Below are 17937 nucleotides of genomic sequence, written 5' to 3'. Positions count from 1 at the left end.
TCTGTGATTTCTTGATTCTATGGAAAAGGACTAACTACAGATTATGAACTATGACTGAAAATTACCCATTTCTTCTCTCCACTGACCACCCAGGAGCCTTGGGTGATTATCTGTGATGCACAGTCTGGGCTGTAATTATCTGTACATACTACCTAGTGTAGTCTGTCAAATATCTACTAAAAGTTTCAGCATTTCACTTGCTTTTAAGGAAAAATCTCAGCTCTTCAAAGCTCACTGGGAAGGTTGCTGTTGACTCAGATCATAACAAGTGTTTGCTACAAATGACATTTCTGATCCCCTCACCTTTCACAACCAGGGAAGCCTTGGAGGTGAGACCACGGGCAGTGAAGATAACCTCCCCAGTGTCTTCAGGAATCACATTTTTGATACTCAGTGTGTATTTCCGACCTGCATTGAAGGCTTTGAATCTCCCCCCACTTTCCACTTTCCTTCCATTCAATGTCCAGTTGAAGTCATCAATGCTTTCATGGGACAGAATGCACTCAAAAGTGCAGTCTTCTCCCTCCTGGATTTCAGTGCTCTTGAGCCGTTTGGTGATGCCAATGTTAAGTTCTAGGCAACAAAAATTACATTAATACAAGTTAAAAATGCTTTTATAATAGACAGGATGGAGTAATGACATTTTTAACTCATAAGAGGGGCTTGTCTGCTAGATTGGCAGGACACTGCATTCCTTAGACATGACTGTGACATGGGAAGGATTTTTCAGACTCAGAATCATCCCAAAGTTGTACAAAAAGATAAATGTGAATGTCCTGGCTGTGCTCAGGAAGGACTGAATGAAAAACAGCTCAGTGGGAAAGATTCAAGATGCAATGAATTTGAGAAAAGCTGTCAGAAAGAGGCCTCTGGGACAATGGGTGAGGTTCTTTTTCATGCTGATAGGGGAAATGGAATATTTGAAGTTTTTACTTGTTACTCCTGATGTTCAAACCAGGCAAATTCTAATTTTTTCTCATTATGTGTTTGGCAGCCACGAACAATTCTTTGTCCTTCAGGCTGACACAAGAATTAGAGGACAGGCTGAACCACTGGGTTCCTAAACAGATATTGTCCTGCTTTTGTCTTCCTACAATGGACTCTGAGTCAATATGAAACAGGCTGCTTGGGGGACTTGTTTGTTGCTTGTTGGGATTTTTTTTTTGAGGAACTTTTGCTTTTCTGGGAGGACTTCTGTTAAGGAAGAAAATTTTCACCACATTCCTGACACTAATTTTTCACTTAGAAACCCAGATATACTTACACCAAAATTAACAGAGAGTGCTCAGACATCACAGAATTATGTGAGATTTGTTCAGGAGCAGGCAAGATATTTTTAACACCCTATGAGAGGCCACTGTGTACAACACTTACCCTGAACGCTGACCTTGGATTTGGCAACGTCAGTGCCGATGTCACAGGTGTATAACCCTGCATCTGTCTTTTCAAGGTCATGGATAAGGAGACACAGGGTTTTCCCAGACTGTATCTCCTCATACTTCTTGCTGGAAGTGATCTTCACACCATCCTTTTTCCAGACAGGTTTGACCTTTTCTTTGGAGACCTCACATTCCAGTTTGATCACCCCTCGCTCCTCACCGAAAACGTCATCCAAGGATTTCATGAAGACAGCAGGTTTCTCTGAAGGTCAAGAGGCAAAACAGAGAATAACCAGGATGTTTGGGACACTTTCACAGTTGCTATCAAATACTTAGAGACATTAATAAACACTTGGCAATGTTGCTGATACCAGTGCAGAACCTAAACTAGCATCCCCAAGTCCTTCATCCTGTCCTCAATCCCTCATCCTGCTCCAAATCCCTTCATCCCAAGATTGTGCTGACACGAGGGTGCAGGTGCAGCACCTCACACTGGCCTTTTTGAACCTCAAGAGGTTCATATGGTCTCACTTCTTGACTGTGTCCATGTCCCTCTGGATGGCACCTCAAGCCCCAGGCATGTCTCACGCCCCACTCAGCTGGGTGTCACCTGCACACTCACTGAGGGTGCCCAAGAACCTGTGAAACCACAGAAACTCAGTTGTGTGACTGAACTTTAGGACCTAAGAAGGACAGAAGGAAACTGTCTTTTCATGGCTGATTGGATCCAGCTCCAGAATTGGTGTATTAAAACCCATAGAATTATAGAATATCCTGAGTTGGAAGGGACCCACAAGGATCATCCAAGTCCAACACCTGTCCCTATACAGACAACTCAACACTCCTGGAGCTCTAGCAGCCTTGGGACCATGTTCATGTCTTGAGGAGCCTCTTCAGTGCCCACCACTCTCTCAGGGAAGAATCTTTTCCAGATATCCAACCTAAATCTCCCATGACTCAGGCCCAGCTGTTTCCTCAAGTCCTGTCATTGGCCTCAGGAGAGATCACTGCCCTTCCACTTCCCCTCACATGAAGATTTTGAAACCCACAGCAAGGTCCCCCCTCCATCTCCTCTCCTCCAGCTGACCAAGCCAAGTGACCTCAGCTGCTCCTCTCAAGGCTTCCCCTCCAGACCCTTCACCATCCTCATTGCCCATTGTTGGATTCAGTGAGTCAGGGGTTTAAGAGCTCATATCATTTAACAGCTCAACATTTTTTACCTATTAAGCAGGATTGCCTCACGGATTTGGCAAATAATGGCATTTTTGCATTTCCAATTCACATTCAGGGGCGTGATCAGTACCCACCTATCACCTTGAGCTTCACGGTCTCTGACACCTTGTCTGACTTCATCACCACCGTGCCAGCATCCTCAGGCTTCACCTGCTTCATGGTCAGCGTGTAGCACTTGCCAACACTCTTGATGTCATTGAAGTTGTTGGTGTAGAGGAGGGTGCCATTGAGGAACCACTCCACGTCCTCGTCGTCGTGGGACAGCTCGCAGGAGAACACAGCAGAGCCGTCCTCCTCAACCTCCACGTCCTGCAGGTGCTTCAGCACCTCCACATTGCGGGCTGGGGGAGACCAAGGGGCACCATCACTACCAAAAATCACCAACCACAAGCAATTTCATGGAGTTTATTCAGTGATTTGTTCTGGTCTCCTGCACACCTTTGGTCACCGCATTTCGCTTACTTGGTTCTGCATTTGCTCCAACAAAAAAAAACACCAACTATTTAAAAGACTAATCAAAATTAGCCTGACATTGTCTAAAACTAGAACCTCTTTTTACATATAAATCAGTCTGGAAGTTTCATTTGTGTTTTATTTAAAAATAAATATTTTTTTTTCTAAAATGATCCTAAATATTCCACAGAACTTCAATCCCTGTGTTCTTGTCACTGCACACACAAACACATCTTGACTAAATAGTCACTCATTTCCAGGGAAACTGTGACACAGAGGATGAGATGAAGACAATGATTTTGGCCACAAAGTACAAAGAGTTTAAGCAACTTGCTCAGGTTTAGGGAGCAAGAGGATTTTAATTTTTTTTTTTTCTCAGTCCTTGGGTAGAGATTTCTCCTTGCAACTTTTCTGCTTATGGAATGCTGTTTTCAAGGATGAGGTAACTCACAAGTGGGTATGGGACTATTATTCGATTTTTTTTTTAATATATATTTTTTTGGATGGAATGAAACCACAGAATCATTTAGGTTGGAAAAGACCTCTAAGACTGAGTCCAACCATCCCCCCAAGCACTGCCAAGGTCACCATGAAATCACATCCCCAGAACTTTTCAGTCCCTCCAGGGATGATGACATCACCACTGCCCTGAGTAGCTCATTTCAATGTTTGAAATTACATAATCCAGTAAGACCCTCTGTAATGCCAAACTGCTAACAAGAGCTGCTCCCTGGACTTTTGGAAATGACTCTGTGGCTCTGTTCCAATTCTTGTTGGAAGTGACACAGTGAGTATCTTTTCTTCCAGTGTCACGTGAGGGGAAGAAATGGCTAAAAACATTTCCATGCCTAGATGGGGTAGAACATCACTATGAAAAATAACTGTATTCAGATATATAATAGTAGTTATAAAATGTGTATGTAGCAGGTAGACAAATGTATAGCAGATAGACACAGCGGTCAGGAACTGAAAACCCCAGCCAAGATCACCAGAACCAGAGGCCTCTAGCAGTTTATAATAAAGGATATTTTTAGTTAGAAGCACCAGAGGTCTAATTCCTTGCATGAAATGGACAGTAATGTGTCTTGACAAATGTTAATTTGTACCTTACCCAGCTGCTGCCCTCCCACATGCATTACCAACTTCACACCAAAAGTTGGGTTTCAGGATTGTGGAATCAGCAGTTCGCTTGTGATGCTGCATTTATATAAAATTAGAAGATAACTGTGGGAATCTAGCTCTCCTCAAGAGGAGGAACCATGAGTGAAACAGAGAATTATAAAATCCAGCACCAGGCCAGCCCTGCTGCTGCAAACCCCTCGTACCTTCAACGCTCAGCGTGGCTTCGGTCTCAGCGATCCCAGCCCTGCACTTGTACACACCAGCATCCTCAGGCTTCACCTTCATGATCTTGAGCTCTGCTGAGTACTGATCCCTCTTGATTCTGTACTTCTCTGAGGGCTCAAGGAGCTCTTGGCCCTTGAACCACTTCACATGCTTTGGGGATGGCCTGAAGTCACAGGACAGGATGACCGAGTGTCGCTCCAGCACGGTTTTGTCCTCCAGCTTCCTGGTGATCTGGATGTGGTAATCTGCAAAGCACATGAATGGATCAATTCACTATTTCATCTTCTAAAGAAGAGGAAGGGTTTAATCTGTATTTCATGCCCATTAATTTCATGTATGACTTTCACAACTGTCTTGTGAACTGCTCAGCTACAAGTGTCTAACAGAGCCCATGTGCTTTGAAGCTACAACAGCACGATGATCTGTGAGGAAAGCTGATTTCTCTAAGACAATACTGTATATTAACCACCCAAATTCAAGGTTTCCATTCAAGTAAGAGCAAATGAAAGACAAAACAAGGGCTTCAGGATGTGATTGGAGAGATTTACCATGGTGACAGCAGAAGACAAAAAGCCTTGAGGCTTTGTCCTAGATCAAGTCAATGACAAAATGAATTAAGTAAATGAGCTATCAAACTTGTCTAATTCAGAAATGGGACAAAATAAACTCTCCTGGCAAATTTCATCTGTTTTGTCCTCCTTGGTGAAGTCAAGAGAATAAAAATAAACCATAAACCAGTTTTAGCTTGATATATTTGAGTACCAGGGACACCAAAGTCATTTAGTCAGATCCCTTCCTAAGACATTTCTGGCTCAGTTGGTGCATCCAGCTCCCAACAACTTGAGCTGAGAACTAAACAGATCTTCCAGGTACACATGCATTTCCAAGAACAAAGAATATTTATGACAAACTACTTTCCAGCTACTGAGAGAGGAAAGATATTTGCTCTGATTCACATGGCATATATTAAAAATCACATTACCTCTGACGAGCAGGTTTGCTGTGGATTTGGATTTTCCAATGGAGAACTGGATGGTGCCTGTCATATCAACACTTGTTTTTATTATTGTCAGCCTGTGGATGGTGCCTTCCTGCTGCATGATGATGTTTCTGCCAGCCTGCAAGGCTGCTCCCTTCAGGAACCACTTGGCAGGTTTCACAGATGGAATGGATGTCTCACATTCAAAATTGGCTTCTTCAGGCTCAGTCACGTCCTCATCACACAACTCTTTTACAATATTAATGGCTTGCTCTGGATGGAACAAGAGAGCAGGGATTTAGGAGTCATGAAAGCTTTTCCATTATCAACCTGAATGCTTGTGACATCTTTTCTGCACTTGTGAAACTCAAAAGGCCTTAAAACACTTTTTTTTTTTTTTTTTTCTGTATAAAAGCAAACAGATATTGCTGGTCACAGGCCAGAAAATGAATCTGTATCTCTTGATTCTGAGTCCCAATTGTAAAGTCATCTTCCTATCCTGATATCAAACATGTAGTGCTATAGAATGGAAAAGAAGGTTCATTGGAGTGGAGATTTTGATAAAAGGAGCAGCAACATTTATCTGAAAAACAGAGTTTTTACAATACATTTGATAAACATCTATGGAATGGGAATTTCCTCATTTTCCTTAGGAGAATATACCATATATTCATTTTTCAGGATGTTACTGTATGTAAAAGGATTTAACACAAATGGACTTAAGAATAAATAACATGAAATAAAAATCCTTTCTAAGCAGCATTGTGTTTCCAAAGTAAACAACAAGTGAGTCAAGCCCATCCTCCTCTCAGTGCATTCTAGGGCTGAAAAAAAGAGATTTTCTATGATGCCTTGAGAGGCTACCTAGAATAGAGGCTAGACAGTATTAAATAATAAAGTAGGTATTTATTAAAAGGCCTTCACAGGATACACCTTGGGCAGTGTAAGAGCCTGGCCATGGCTACACCCAAGATGGACCCTGAGTCACGAGTTTTCACTCTTTTATAAGTTTTGTTCTATTTACATTAATTACAGCTTCAAGTTCTGCAGTCCCATCCACTCAGATTCTCTCCTCAATTTGCTGCTGTTTGCAGTTTTTGGGGCTGAAGCTGCAATGGTGTCCTTGTTTTTGGGGCTGGAAAAGGATTGTTTTGTGCGACTAAACCGTGAGAACTCACTAACACTTTATATGGAGTTCAGAGTCACACACTAAGGCAGTGCAGAAACTGGAAAATATGAAAGCTAAAAATTAAGGCATCCTCTACCTTCAACAAAGAAATTAGCACTGGTTTTGTCATCAAAGGCATCACAGGTGTACGTGTCCTCGTCCTCGTAGTCGGCGTCGTTGATGATGAGTTTGCGATAGACGCCCTCGCTCACGATCTCGTATTTCACACCAGGATGAATTTCCATGTTCTTTTTGAACCACCTGACCCTGGCATTGGCCCGGGACACCTGGCACTCCAGGACCCCCCTGTGCTTCCACAGGGCGATCTTGTCCCGCAAAGGCTTCACGATTTTTACAGGCAGCTCTGCAAGGGCAGAGAAAATGGATAATCAGTATGGTCTTCATAAAAACTCAACAGTGATATTTCTTTCATGTCCCATAATTTGGATGATGATCAGAATCCCCGCTATGCTGAGCACTCAATTAACAAGTTTAATTAGTAAGAGATAATGAAAGCTAAATTTTTCCTCCATATTTTACCAGGAGTGGCAGAACTGCAGAAATAACAGGTGGTTTCCTCAACACCTCATGGCAGTGCTACAGCAAAACTAGGGATTGATCTCCAGTTTTCTGAGCTCCTCAGCAGTGCATTAATTCAAACATCTTCCTTTTCTCTCCTTCAATAACACTGTCTTAGTTAAACACACCCAAAAATGCTGGGTTTTTTATAACACGCACCAGAAGGTAAAAGTGCAAGAAAAAGTCAAGCTATGGCTTTTTCTCCCTCAAATTTCACACACAGCTTCAAATATCTAAAGGTGCAAATCCAACCTCCTGAGAGAATTGACTGGAATTAATCCAAATTAAGCTGCCAGCTGATATTTACCAGACAATAAAGTAGACAGTTTTTCTTTCCCTGAACCCTCCAGGACATTTTTTAATCTCCACATCCAAAGTGAGGGAAGTGAATTGGTTTGTAACATGAGAGAGCAGAGGCAATGCTGGCACAAACAGCAGAATTTACCTTTCACAGTCAGCTGAGCACGAGATTCTGCCTTTTCTGCTACGAATTTGATCTCGGCCGCATCCTCGACGTGGACACGTGTGTAAGTCAGGGAATAGGTCTTTCCTGGACAGACAGACAGACACAGCTCAGCTATCCCAGATCAAAACCCTATTTTCCAGTCTCCCATGCCAGCCCATCTTCCAAACCACCCCATTCCAGAACAAATCCCCTTTTTCCCTCCTACCATCCTGACGCATTCTGATGTTGTCGGAACTCTTGAGCTTGTTGTCATTTTTGTACCACTGGGTCTCGACCTCGTCATGTGAGATCTCACAGGTGAAAGCTGCACTCTCAAGTTCGTTCACTTCCACATCTTCCAGTGGTTTTACAATCTTGATATCTCGGGCTGTGAAATCATAAAGACAAATATTTACGTTTGGGGGTTTCTCCATAAGTGAGTATGGTGTGTTTACTTTCTGCATAATTACATGTTAAAAGATGGGATTGTGTTTTATTCTAGACCAGGCTTTCCTCCTAAGTAATTTGTTTCTTTAACACAGTGAATACTTTTATGGCAGAAGCTTATTGCAAGAGGATTTTATGGATGCTGGAACTTCATGCAGTATTAATGAAAGAAATATTCATGTTAATGAAAGCAAATTCAACAAAAACTAAGCACAAGTCTGCAATCTTAGGTCATTATAAACTTGTCTCATTCATGCCTCTCTGCATGCTCTCCTCTTTGCACAGAAGATTTTTTTTTTTTTTTTTTGAGAGTCTCCTAACTGAGTATAATCCTCTTTAACTCTGAACCTTGGCACTCATTTTGTCAGAACTGATCTATTTATGTGTTGCTGTCCTTTCTTTTTGAAAGAGAAGGCCCAGTAGCAGAGCTGAAATGTAAACAACAACCCATCCCAATCCCAAAACCAGGGAGTAAAGGGGGAGCTCGACAGAGCAATGGGACAGATGTTGATGAAGATCCTGCTGAACCCAAGCAGCCACAGGAGGACAGCATCCAGTAAGCAATGAGAAAGATGTTCTGTTTTCCACTAAGAATGAGCTGATCTGATTTTCAGATGCCCATTTAGAAAATAACATCTGCCAGGACACAGAGCAGTCTGCTGAGTAATTTGCCTTTATCTCGGAGCTTATCTCAGGTGCTTCAGAGCCTGGTGACAAAACACACCTGGTGCTTCACCAGTTGCTCAGTGCAACACTCAGATGGAAAAACTGCCTCGAGCACAAAGGAGAGGTGCAGGCAGAAATAATGACCCTTCCTTAGCATTTACAACTCAAAAATTAGGGCAGTTCTTGAGCTCACACCCAAGGTTTGCCCAGTGCCTATTCAGGCAAAGCCCCACCGTGGCAATGGTGCCACCAAACCACATCAGCACCAGCCACTGGGTCCCTGCTTTGGGCCAGCCTGTGCAGTAGTTCCTGATGTGCCAATCCAGAAACACCATTCAGATTCCAGAGAACAGAAATCACTTATGATAAATGGAAAAATGAGTTATGACCTCTTCAAAAATTACTGTAAGGATCGAGCAAGCACAAGACAGCTTTGCCAGCATTTTCTCACCAGGAAGAGAAACTTAACCAAAATGAGCAATTAGAAAAAGCAAACATTCATAAAGAATTTCTTGCTGTGTAGCCAAAAGCACTGCAGTAAATGTATTTTCCTACTTCAGCCAAACATACCATGAACTTTTAGAGTAGCTGATGTCTTGTCTTCAGCTGCTTGACATGTATAGGTTCCCTGGTCTTCATATTCACATTTGTGAATAATGAGGCTTCTCTTATTTCCTTGGGAGATAATCCCAATATTTTTACTTTGCCGGATCTCCTTCCCATCCTAGAAGGGGAAAATGTGAAAGCAGATCACCCTCAACTCCTGTATATCTGCAATGAGCAAAACAGATTCAGATCTGGGCTTATTTCATCCTTCTTGTTGGATTGAATGGAAAAACAATGCTTAAAGGAATTTGAGTTAAATATTTAGCACAGGGGAAAGATTTCAGGAAGTCGGAATGGTTGAAGAACACAGAAATTTTGGATGATCTCAGACACCTTTTAAAGGCTTAAAACACCATGCAGGGTTGGCAGTGAGTTCCTTCAGACATAAATGGTTTTAAACTAAAAAAGGGTCATATTTAGACAGGAAGTAAGAAAGAAGTTTTCCACAATGGGGGTGGCAAAACATTGGCACAGGTAGCCCAGAGAGGTGGTGGGTGCCCCATCCCTGGAAGCATTCAAGAGCAGGTTGAACAGGGCTCTGAGGAACCTGATCTGGATCAAGATGTCCCTGCTCATGGAAGGAGGTTTGAAATGAGATGATCCTTTCAGCCCAAATTCCACCTTGAAGAATTGCTGCTATCCCAAATTAAGGAAAGAATCATCTGAGCCCCAAGGGAAGTACATGAAATGCCAGAACTGATCCCCAAAATGACTCTTTAGGGAAAGGGAACTGGATTGCCACTGACAAAGGAAAATGAGGCTTCCCTTTATATCACATTCCCCCAAAAGACTGTAAATCCTGGGTGAACACTGCTTGGTGTGGAGGGAAGCACAAGACTGCAAATCTGTAACAACAGTGCTCACATTCTGTGCAAGAATAGAAAAGTTTAACTTTCAATCCAATATATAAACACAGTAAATAAAAACCTAAGAGTGACAAATTGGGGGAGTAAATGAACATAAAGACAAGAGAGCAATGCTAAGATCTTTACTGCAAAGGCTCAGACTCATATTCCCTGGAATTAAAGGCTCCCATTCCCTTCCAGAGAGGTCAGAAACTAAAATATCACAATTCATTAAGCACTTTATACCTTGAACCACTTCACATTGGCATTGGGTTTGGACAGCTCACACTCAAATGTGGCCTTGAGCTTCTGAGTTACACTGACATCTGCCAAAGGTTTGCTGATCCTCACAGGCAATTCTGGGAAGGAAAGAGAAATTCCAGTGAATGGGGTCACACAAGCACTGATGGGTAGGCAGAGCCTGGCTGTCATAATAAATAAAATTTGTATTGGTATGGACACTTTATCATTGTTCTGTGGACAGTGATGCCTCAATGATCCTGTTAGAAGGATGTTAGAAGGGAACATCACTGCGCTTTACATCCCTTTGGAAAATTTTTTTGCCCTTTTAAGTTTGCTCTCCAGGTCAGGAGAAGCCAATTGCCTCCACCCCAAGCAGGCTGGAGCCCTCTGTGCCTGTGTACCTGTCACAGTGAGCTTCCCTGAGGAGTTAATGCCCTCTGCTTTGAAGGAGATGAGTCCTGCATCTTCCAGAGCCACCGAGGAGAGAGTCAGGGAGTGTTTCTTGCCCAGGACACTGAAGCTGACGTTGGGTGCAGGTTTCAGACGAACACCATCCTTCTGCCAGGTGCCCTCCACGTCCTCGTGTGACAGCTCCACCTCGAAGGTGACAGTCCCTTTCTCAGCCACCTGCAGGGGCTGAAGGCCTTTCACCAACTTGATCTGCCTCACTGGAAAACAACGTGGAAAAGATGGAGATCTCACACCAGGAAACAGCCTCAGGACTCCCAAAATGGATTATTTCCCTATTGCTCATGTACCTGTCAATCAGTTGGTGCCTGCCAATTAAACAAGCAGTTTTACAGGAAATAAAACCACACCACTAACACAGCTGCTATTTTTTAAATGCTTCCATGAGACAAGCAGGTCAAACATATAGCACAGAAAACACTACTGTCTCCACTTTTTACCAAGATTTATCAGTTTTTTGTTAAAGAAAGACAAATCCATGCCAATATTGTGCAGTTCTTCAATTAGGATAAAAGAAGGATGTGAGGAAAAAATTATAGTAAAAGGAAAAGAAAAAATCCATGACATGGGGCAAAAGGTGCTGACAGCTCACAGGTTGGTGGCCAAAGCATCCATGGTTTGGGTGGATATTACCCATTCCTGTGACAAGACATCCATGCCCTATCATCCAGTAAAATGTGTTTAGTGTTTTAACTTATATCAGCACTAAAATAATCAAGTTGCCAGCTATTAAAAAAAAAAAATCTAAACCACAGTGAAGGCTTCAAGACCTCTCCAGACAACCTATTCAATCATCTGACCACTAAAAAGCTTTTTTTAGACTAGAACCTGGATTTTTCTCACTGTGCCTGAAGTCCCTTATTTCCTAGCATCAAGGAAATTGTTTCCTTACATTGTAAAAAACCAAGCACCCAAAATACTGTTTTCAAGTCCTTCCTCACATATTATTCAGGACCTGCCCAGCACTAGTTGGTGGCAAGGACTTTATGGACAAAATTAGACAGTCCTTGAGTGATTAAATCCTACCTTCGCCTATCCTGTGACAATTATGACAAAAATATGTAGGAAAGGGACAAAAGTATAGGGCTATAAATGAGATGCCATTAGCTTACCCTAGAGAAAACACTCTCAAGGAGAATATTTGTTTTTATTGTTTTTTAGACCCTGACTGAATATAAAGAGACATTCTGAACAATGTGGTTTGCAGAGAAAGATCAGGGCAGTGGATGGTTTAAGAGGGATTTTTTTTTTTTCTTTTTTTTGCTAAAAATTGTATCAAGGAAAAACATGGAGAAGATCAGGGAGTGAGAGAGTAAAGAGAACAATCTTTTAAGAAGCTTAATGGTCAAAGCTGGAGGGATGAGATGGAGGCAACAGGAGCCAGTCAGAAATTCTCTGTTCACTGCTTAGCTGTCACCTCCTCTTGGTCATTGGTGGCCAAGCCCATGGTTTTAACCTTGTGTCCCCACAAAAATGCAGAGATCGGAATCCACCTCCAAACCCTGCCTGGGGTATTTATAAAACTGAGGGTCACTGAACTCACTTTCCACATTGACCTTGGCTTGGGTCTTGTCGTCGGGGCTCTCACAGCAGTAGAAGCCTCGGTCTGCAAAGGAGATGTCCTTGACCACCAAGGTGTGCTTTGTTCCCTCAGCTTTGATCTCTATCTTGTCACTGGGCTTCAGCACAATGCTGTTCCTCATCCACTTCACCTCTGCAGGCTTGGTCAGCTCCACCTCCAGGGTCACTGTCTCCCTCTCTTCAACTGTTTTGGGCTCCAGCTTCTTCTTGAAGGAGATTGAGGCCTCTGTGAGAGAGGAAATATTAGTAGGAATGTAGGAGATCCAGGAAACAGGTTTTGAAGGAAAATTAAACTGGTGGCTCATGTATTGCCATATCCAAAGCATTCTGTGCACCCTTGTTTAATGATGCAAAAGCAGAAATACCCTGCTGCCAACATAGTTAATTAGAGGTAAAGGCACACAAAACAACATCATAGAATGGTTTGGACTAGAAAGGACCTTAAAGACCACCTAATTCCAAGCAGGGTGCCACTTCCAGCCTGTCAAAGGGGCACTGCCTCCTCTTACCTCGGACTCTGAGGTTGGCTGTGCTTTCCACACCCTCAGCACTGGCTGTGATTTCAGCAGCATCTTCCAGTGTCAGGTCAGTGATGGTGAGGCTGTGGTTGGTGTCCTTCTGAGAGATCACATATTTCTTGCTGGCTTCAATCTTGGCACCATTCCTGAGCCAGGTGACCACAGCATCACTGGGGGAGACGGTGCACTTGAACACAGCCTCTTTTCCCTCCTCAGACACCACGCTGTTGAGACTTGTGACGAATTTCACCACCCTGGGAGCTGATGGACAGGAGTAAAACATTCAGGAGCATGTTCTTGAGGCATGGTTTGAGCAGCTTCAAACAGCCAAAGCTTCCACGACTTTACTGGAAGCAGCAATTTGATTATTTACAGTAAGTGATCACAATACTGGGTCATCACATATCTCATGTCTGAGTAAAATATGTGTATAAAGAGAGGCAAAAAAAAGTTGGGGGAAACCCCATCCTATATTTTGGAAATTGAATTCCAGCCTCAAATGCAATATGAAGGTCAATATTAAGACCATCAATATTAAGACTTATTAAGAGACCTGAGTCTAACAGGTGTCACATTCATCATGTTTTTCACAAATAGAGTCTCCATTGACACTGAGAGAGGAGTTGTGTATTTTGTTCCCCAGACACATGAACAAATCCAGCCTTGCAGGGTTGTAAGAGCTGAGGACAAAACCCAGGATACCCCTCCACATTGCCACCATCAGAGACATACGTTTGGGGGTGATGGTGACACTGCTCTTGTCATCCCTGGATTCACAGGAATATTCTCCCTCATCCTCAGCCCGGATCCCCGTTATCGTCAGGGTTCTTTTGATCCCCTCCTCACGGATCTGGAAACGTTTGCTGGGCTTGATCTCCACCCCATTCCTGCTCCAGGTCACCTTCCCCTTGGCGTGGCTCAGCTCACAGCTCAGGGACACGCTGCCACCAATCTCAGCTTTCACAGCCTCCAGCTTCTTGGCAAACTTCACCGGGATTTCTGAGATCCAGGGGAGGGGGAAATTGTGAGGGAGGAAAAGAGAAGAAACCCGTTCTAAGAAACTGGTTCTGCCCAACATTGGAAATAAGTTAATTTAATTAAACGGCCCCAAACATTTTGTGCTCTGGGGAGACAAAAATCTAACCAGAAATGTGGAAATTCAGGCAGATTCCTTTGACCTGGTATTTTCAGATCCCATCATTCTATAGGAGGGTACAGAAACAGGAGGGGAGCAAACACCAGAAGTACCATCATAGGTTTCCATGTTTCAAACTGGCCAGCAAAAGACAAAAAACTGAAAACATGAAGAACTTTACTAGCCCATGGTGTCAGAGTAAGAAACTGTTTCTGCCCAGCTATGGAAATTGATTAATTAATTAATTAAATAAAATGACCCTAAACATTTGGTGCTCAGGGGAGAGAAAAATCTAACCAGAAATGTGGAAATTCAGGCAGATTTCTTTGACCTGGTATTTTCAGATCCCATCATTCTATAGGAGGGTACAGAAACAGGAGGGGAGCAAACACCAGAAGTACCATCATAGGTTTCCATGCTTCAAACTGGCCAGCAAAAGACAAAAAGTGGAAATCTGGAAGCTGGAGAACTTTGCTGGCCCATGGTGGGGCATCCAGAGAAGAGACAAGGTTGGAACAGTTTTCAGAAGAGTTTGGGTTTCACCTCCACCCCACCATGAGGGATGTTGGGTTGAGCCACGCCCTGGGCACTGCTCACCTTTCACCTGCACCCTGAATTCCTGCTTGTCATGCTTTGTCTGGCAGGTGTAGAGGGCAGAGTCTGTGCTCTCAGCTGCAGTCACTGTCAGTGTCCTGGATGCCCCCTCACTCTTGATCACACATTTCTTGCTCGCCTTGATTTCTGTGCCATCCTTGAACCACCTCACTGCAGCAGTTTCAGGAGTGACTGAGGTTGTTAGCGTGATGTTTTCATGTTCTTGAACAATGAGAGGCTCTTTCTGGACAACTTTATTTTCAAATTTAGCCTCCGGTTCTAGAAAAGACAGTAAGTCAGGAAAATTTAAGAACTTTATGCTCAAATCCTTGACACAGCAGTTTTATATTGCTCTCTCTTCAGGACTCACACCACCAGCTCATCCATAGCCTGTAATAATCCAGGGAAATATGGCTGAATATTTGTGGCTGATAAAATCTTTTCCTAAGAGGGAAGAAAGAAAATGATCTCTCAGAACAACTCATAATTTCTGCTTAGAAGAGAAGCAGAGGAAAGGAAATGCAAATACTTCTATTTTATCTGCAGCCCCTAAAAAGCTTGTTTCTTAGAAGTAAAATTACCTATATAATTCTTCTTCTTTTTAGGATTTTGGATAAAATTAAGGAGAGACAATAACAGGCTGAATTTATAGCCTGTTTTCTGCTCCACTGGCAGGAGTGCTGGAACTCAATCTTTGAGGCTCCTTTCAATCCTTTTGATTCCAGTCCCTTCTTCTTGGCCTCCTTTCTATCTTGTACAACCCTTTGCCACAAAATCAGGCATTTTTGGGGCACACACAAGCAGCAGATGAGGTTTTCTGAGTCACTTTTCTCCATTGCTCCACTGCTGCTCTTCAAAACTTCCCACTTCTACTTCCAGCTCCTCACCACTGAAGGAGGCTGGATGATAAGGTGTGTGAAAGAGATAAGCAAAAAGCTATGCAGCATTTCCAGATCCCCAAAAAAGTCCAAATTTCCCACTTCTACACTGCTAGATTAAGAATTAATGTGCCATGTGGCTCACTGGTGCTGCTCCAGGGGAGACAGTGGCTGGACCAAGGCTGCTGTGAATATCCAGTTTTCCTCTAAACCACAGCGACTGGTTCTTCACATCACAAAGTGAGCACTCACCAGTTGGCTCCAGTTTGAAGGTCAGCCTCTGGCCTGCAGCCTCACAGATGTATTCCCCAGCATCCTTCTTCTCCAGCTGCTCGACCACCAGGCGCCGGGATTTGCCCACTGTCTCTATTTTGAATTTCCGAGAGGAAACGAGCAGTTTTCCATCCTTGTACCACTTCACTTCAGTTGTATCCTGTGCCACCTCACACATGAGGGTGGCACTTTCTGTCAGGACTGCCTTCACCTCCTTCTGGACCTTTTCTTGGTTTATAAATGCAGGTTTGGGCTCTGAGCACAGAAAAAGAAGAAAATCGTTGAGGGGTTGAGATTAATCTTACAGATTTCTGTGGAGAGGTTTGGAAAATATTTAGGTTGTCACTTGCCAAAACCAATTCCCATCACTGAGCAATATCTACCCCTCTGTGGGATGGAGATGCCACTTGGAAAATTGGGAACTAAAAGCCTAGGAATGGAAATGACCAAGAGAAGCCTTGACATCAACCCTACAGTTGCAAGTCACCAGGTAAATATATATTTCATTCAAACTTTCCCAAAGAACCTGCTATAAGCTCCCAAATTCCTTTTGCTTAAGATCTCAGACACAGTAAAACAATTTCTTGGAATATTTCGCATAAAAATATAGCACCTGGCAGGAATAGTAAGATATCTCAAAAGACTGAGAGCTCAATTACACAAAGGTCCAAATTAATAAAAAGTGCAGTTTACAGCCCCTCTTGAGATTTGCTGCTGATACCATAATTGAAAAAATATATTCCAGCCTCTAAGTCTTCCAAAAATGGGCTTGGATGTTTAACAAGTTAATAATTCTTTAATGGTTCTTTCCTTTCAAGAGGCTCAATGGATAAGAATCACCTTTGGGAACTCAGGAATGAGAGGGACCTGAATAATATTAACTATTTCTATTATAATTATAACTGCAATTATTAAACCCACAAAGAACAAGACAGAACTCATGCTGTGTGTATTTGGCTAAATCCAAATATTCCCATTTCTTTCATACCACAAATCCAAGTAACCAAGTACAGAAAATCAGGTGAATCCTGCAGGCTACCACAAAACCCAGACTATTGCAACCGAGTCATGGTGGAACAGTTAATTCAATTATTACTTTATTGGCCTCCACTAAATTCTGACAAAGAATCTTCTCCTACCTGTGACATCAATCCTGAAGGTGAGTTTTTGGCCAGCAGCCTCACAGCTGTACTCCCCTGCATCTTTCTTCTCCACCTGTCCCACCACCAGACGACGAGATTTGCCCTCCGACTCCACCTTGAATTTCTTGCTGGAGGTGATGAGTTTCCCATCCTTGTACCACTTCACCTCTGTTTTCTCCTGAGCCACCTCACAGCTCAGCGTGGCATTTTCTGACAGTGCAGCCTTCACCTCTTTCTGCACCTTCTCCTTGTTTGTAAACACAACTTCTGGCTCTGGAAGGAGAGAGAAACCCAGACTTACTCCAAAATATGATGTTTCTCAATCCCTTTATCATGGTAACACTGGAAAAGACCCCTCTGACATGGAAGTTCACAACTAAGTCTATCAAAACAACATCCAAAGGACTTTGTAGTGGGGAGGTTTGCCTGTTTTGTGTTTTTTGACAGCAGTAATCTCTGTGTGGTTTATACGAACATCGTCTGATGGGACCCAGTCAAGGCAGAATAAAGTTTGGTTGAAGTTAATTGCAAACTATCAAATTTTTAGAGGAAGGAGCTGATCCATGCTGCATTATAGTCCCATAAAATTGATTCTTTGATTCTTTGCAGCTGTTTCTGCTCCTTCTTAGATCATTTTGTTAAATGAGAAAGGTGCTAGACCAGCAATGAGGTGTCCAAGACCCTGTCATTTGTTCTCAGTGCAGCTCTGGGCAAAGCTCAGCTCATCTCACATCCAAATGGTGAAATGCTCCTGTTCTCCACAAGACACATCAGTCTCACCACTTGGAATTGGATTTTTTGATTGGGAAGTTTGTGGATTGGGAATTTGTGAGGGAGATGGGAAGCTCAATCTATTTTACTTCTTCATGGCCCCAGTAGGGAAACACAACTGGAATGAATCTCCATGACACATTCATTCCTTAATTGCCATTTTCTTCACACCTTAAAGGTCTCAATA

The 17937-nt window shown here is 42.9% G+C and overlaps 1 protein-coding gene across 1 annotated transcript in view; it reads right to left on the bottom strand.

Annotated features, from left to right (window-relative positions):
* The window catches only part of OBSCN (obscurin, cytoskeletal calmodulin and titin-interacting RhoGEF), a 176748-nt gene that overhangs the window by 119978 nt on the left and 38833 nt on the right, over positions 1 to 17937 (bottom strand). The window contains 17 exon segments of the mRNA XM_079300531.1: positions 304 to 573; positions 1375 to 1641; positions 2687 to 2953; positions 4391 to 4657; positions 5395 to 5664; positions 6657 to 6923; positions 7584 to 7688; positions 7810 to 7971; positions 9267 to 9420; positions 10394 to 10506; positions 10792 to 11058; positions 12402 to 12665; positions 12949 to 13218; positions 13690 to 13956; positions 14690 to 14965; positions 15817 to 16092; positions 16977 to 17252. Of these exon segments, the coding sequence (XP_079156657.1) occupies positions 304 to 573; positions 1375 to 1641; positions 2687 to 2953; positions 4391 to 4657; positions 5395 to 5664; positions 6657 to 6923; positions 7584 to 7688; positions 7810 to 7971; positions 9267 to 9420; positions 10394 to 10506; positions 10792 to 11058; positions 12402 to 12665; positions 12949 to 13218; positions 13690 to 13956; positions 14690 to 14965; positions 15817 to 16092; positions 16977 to 17252 (4038 nt within the window).

Source organism: Erithacus rubecula, assembly GCF_903797595.1.
Source record: "Erithacus rubecula genome assembly, chromosome: 3".
NCBI lineage: Eukaryota > Metazoa > Chordata > Aves > Passeriformes > Muscicapidae > Erithacus > Erithacus rubecula.
Note: the sequence above shows the minus strand (reverse complement) of the source record. Positions and strands in the feature narration are given on the sequence as shown.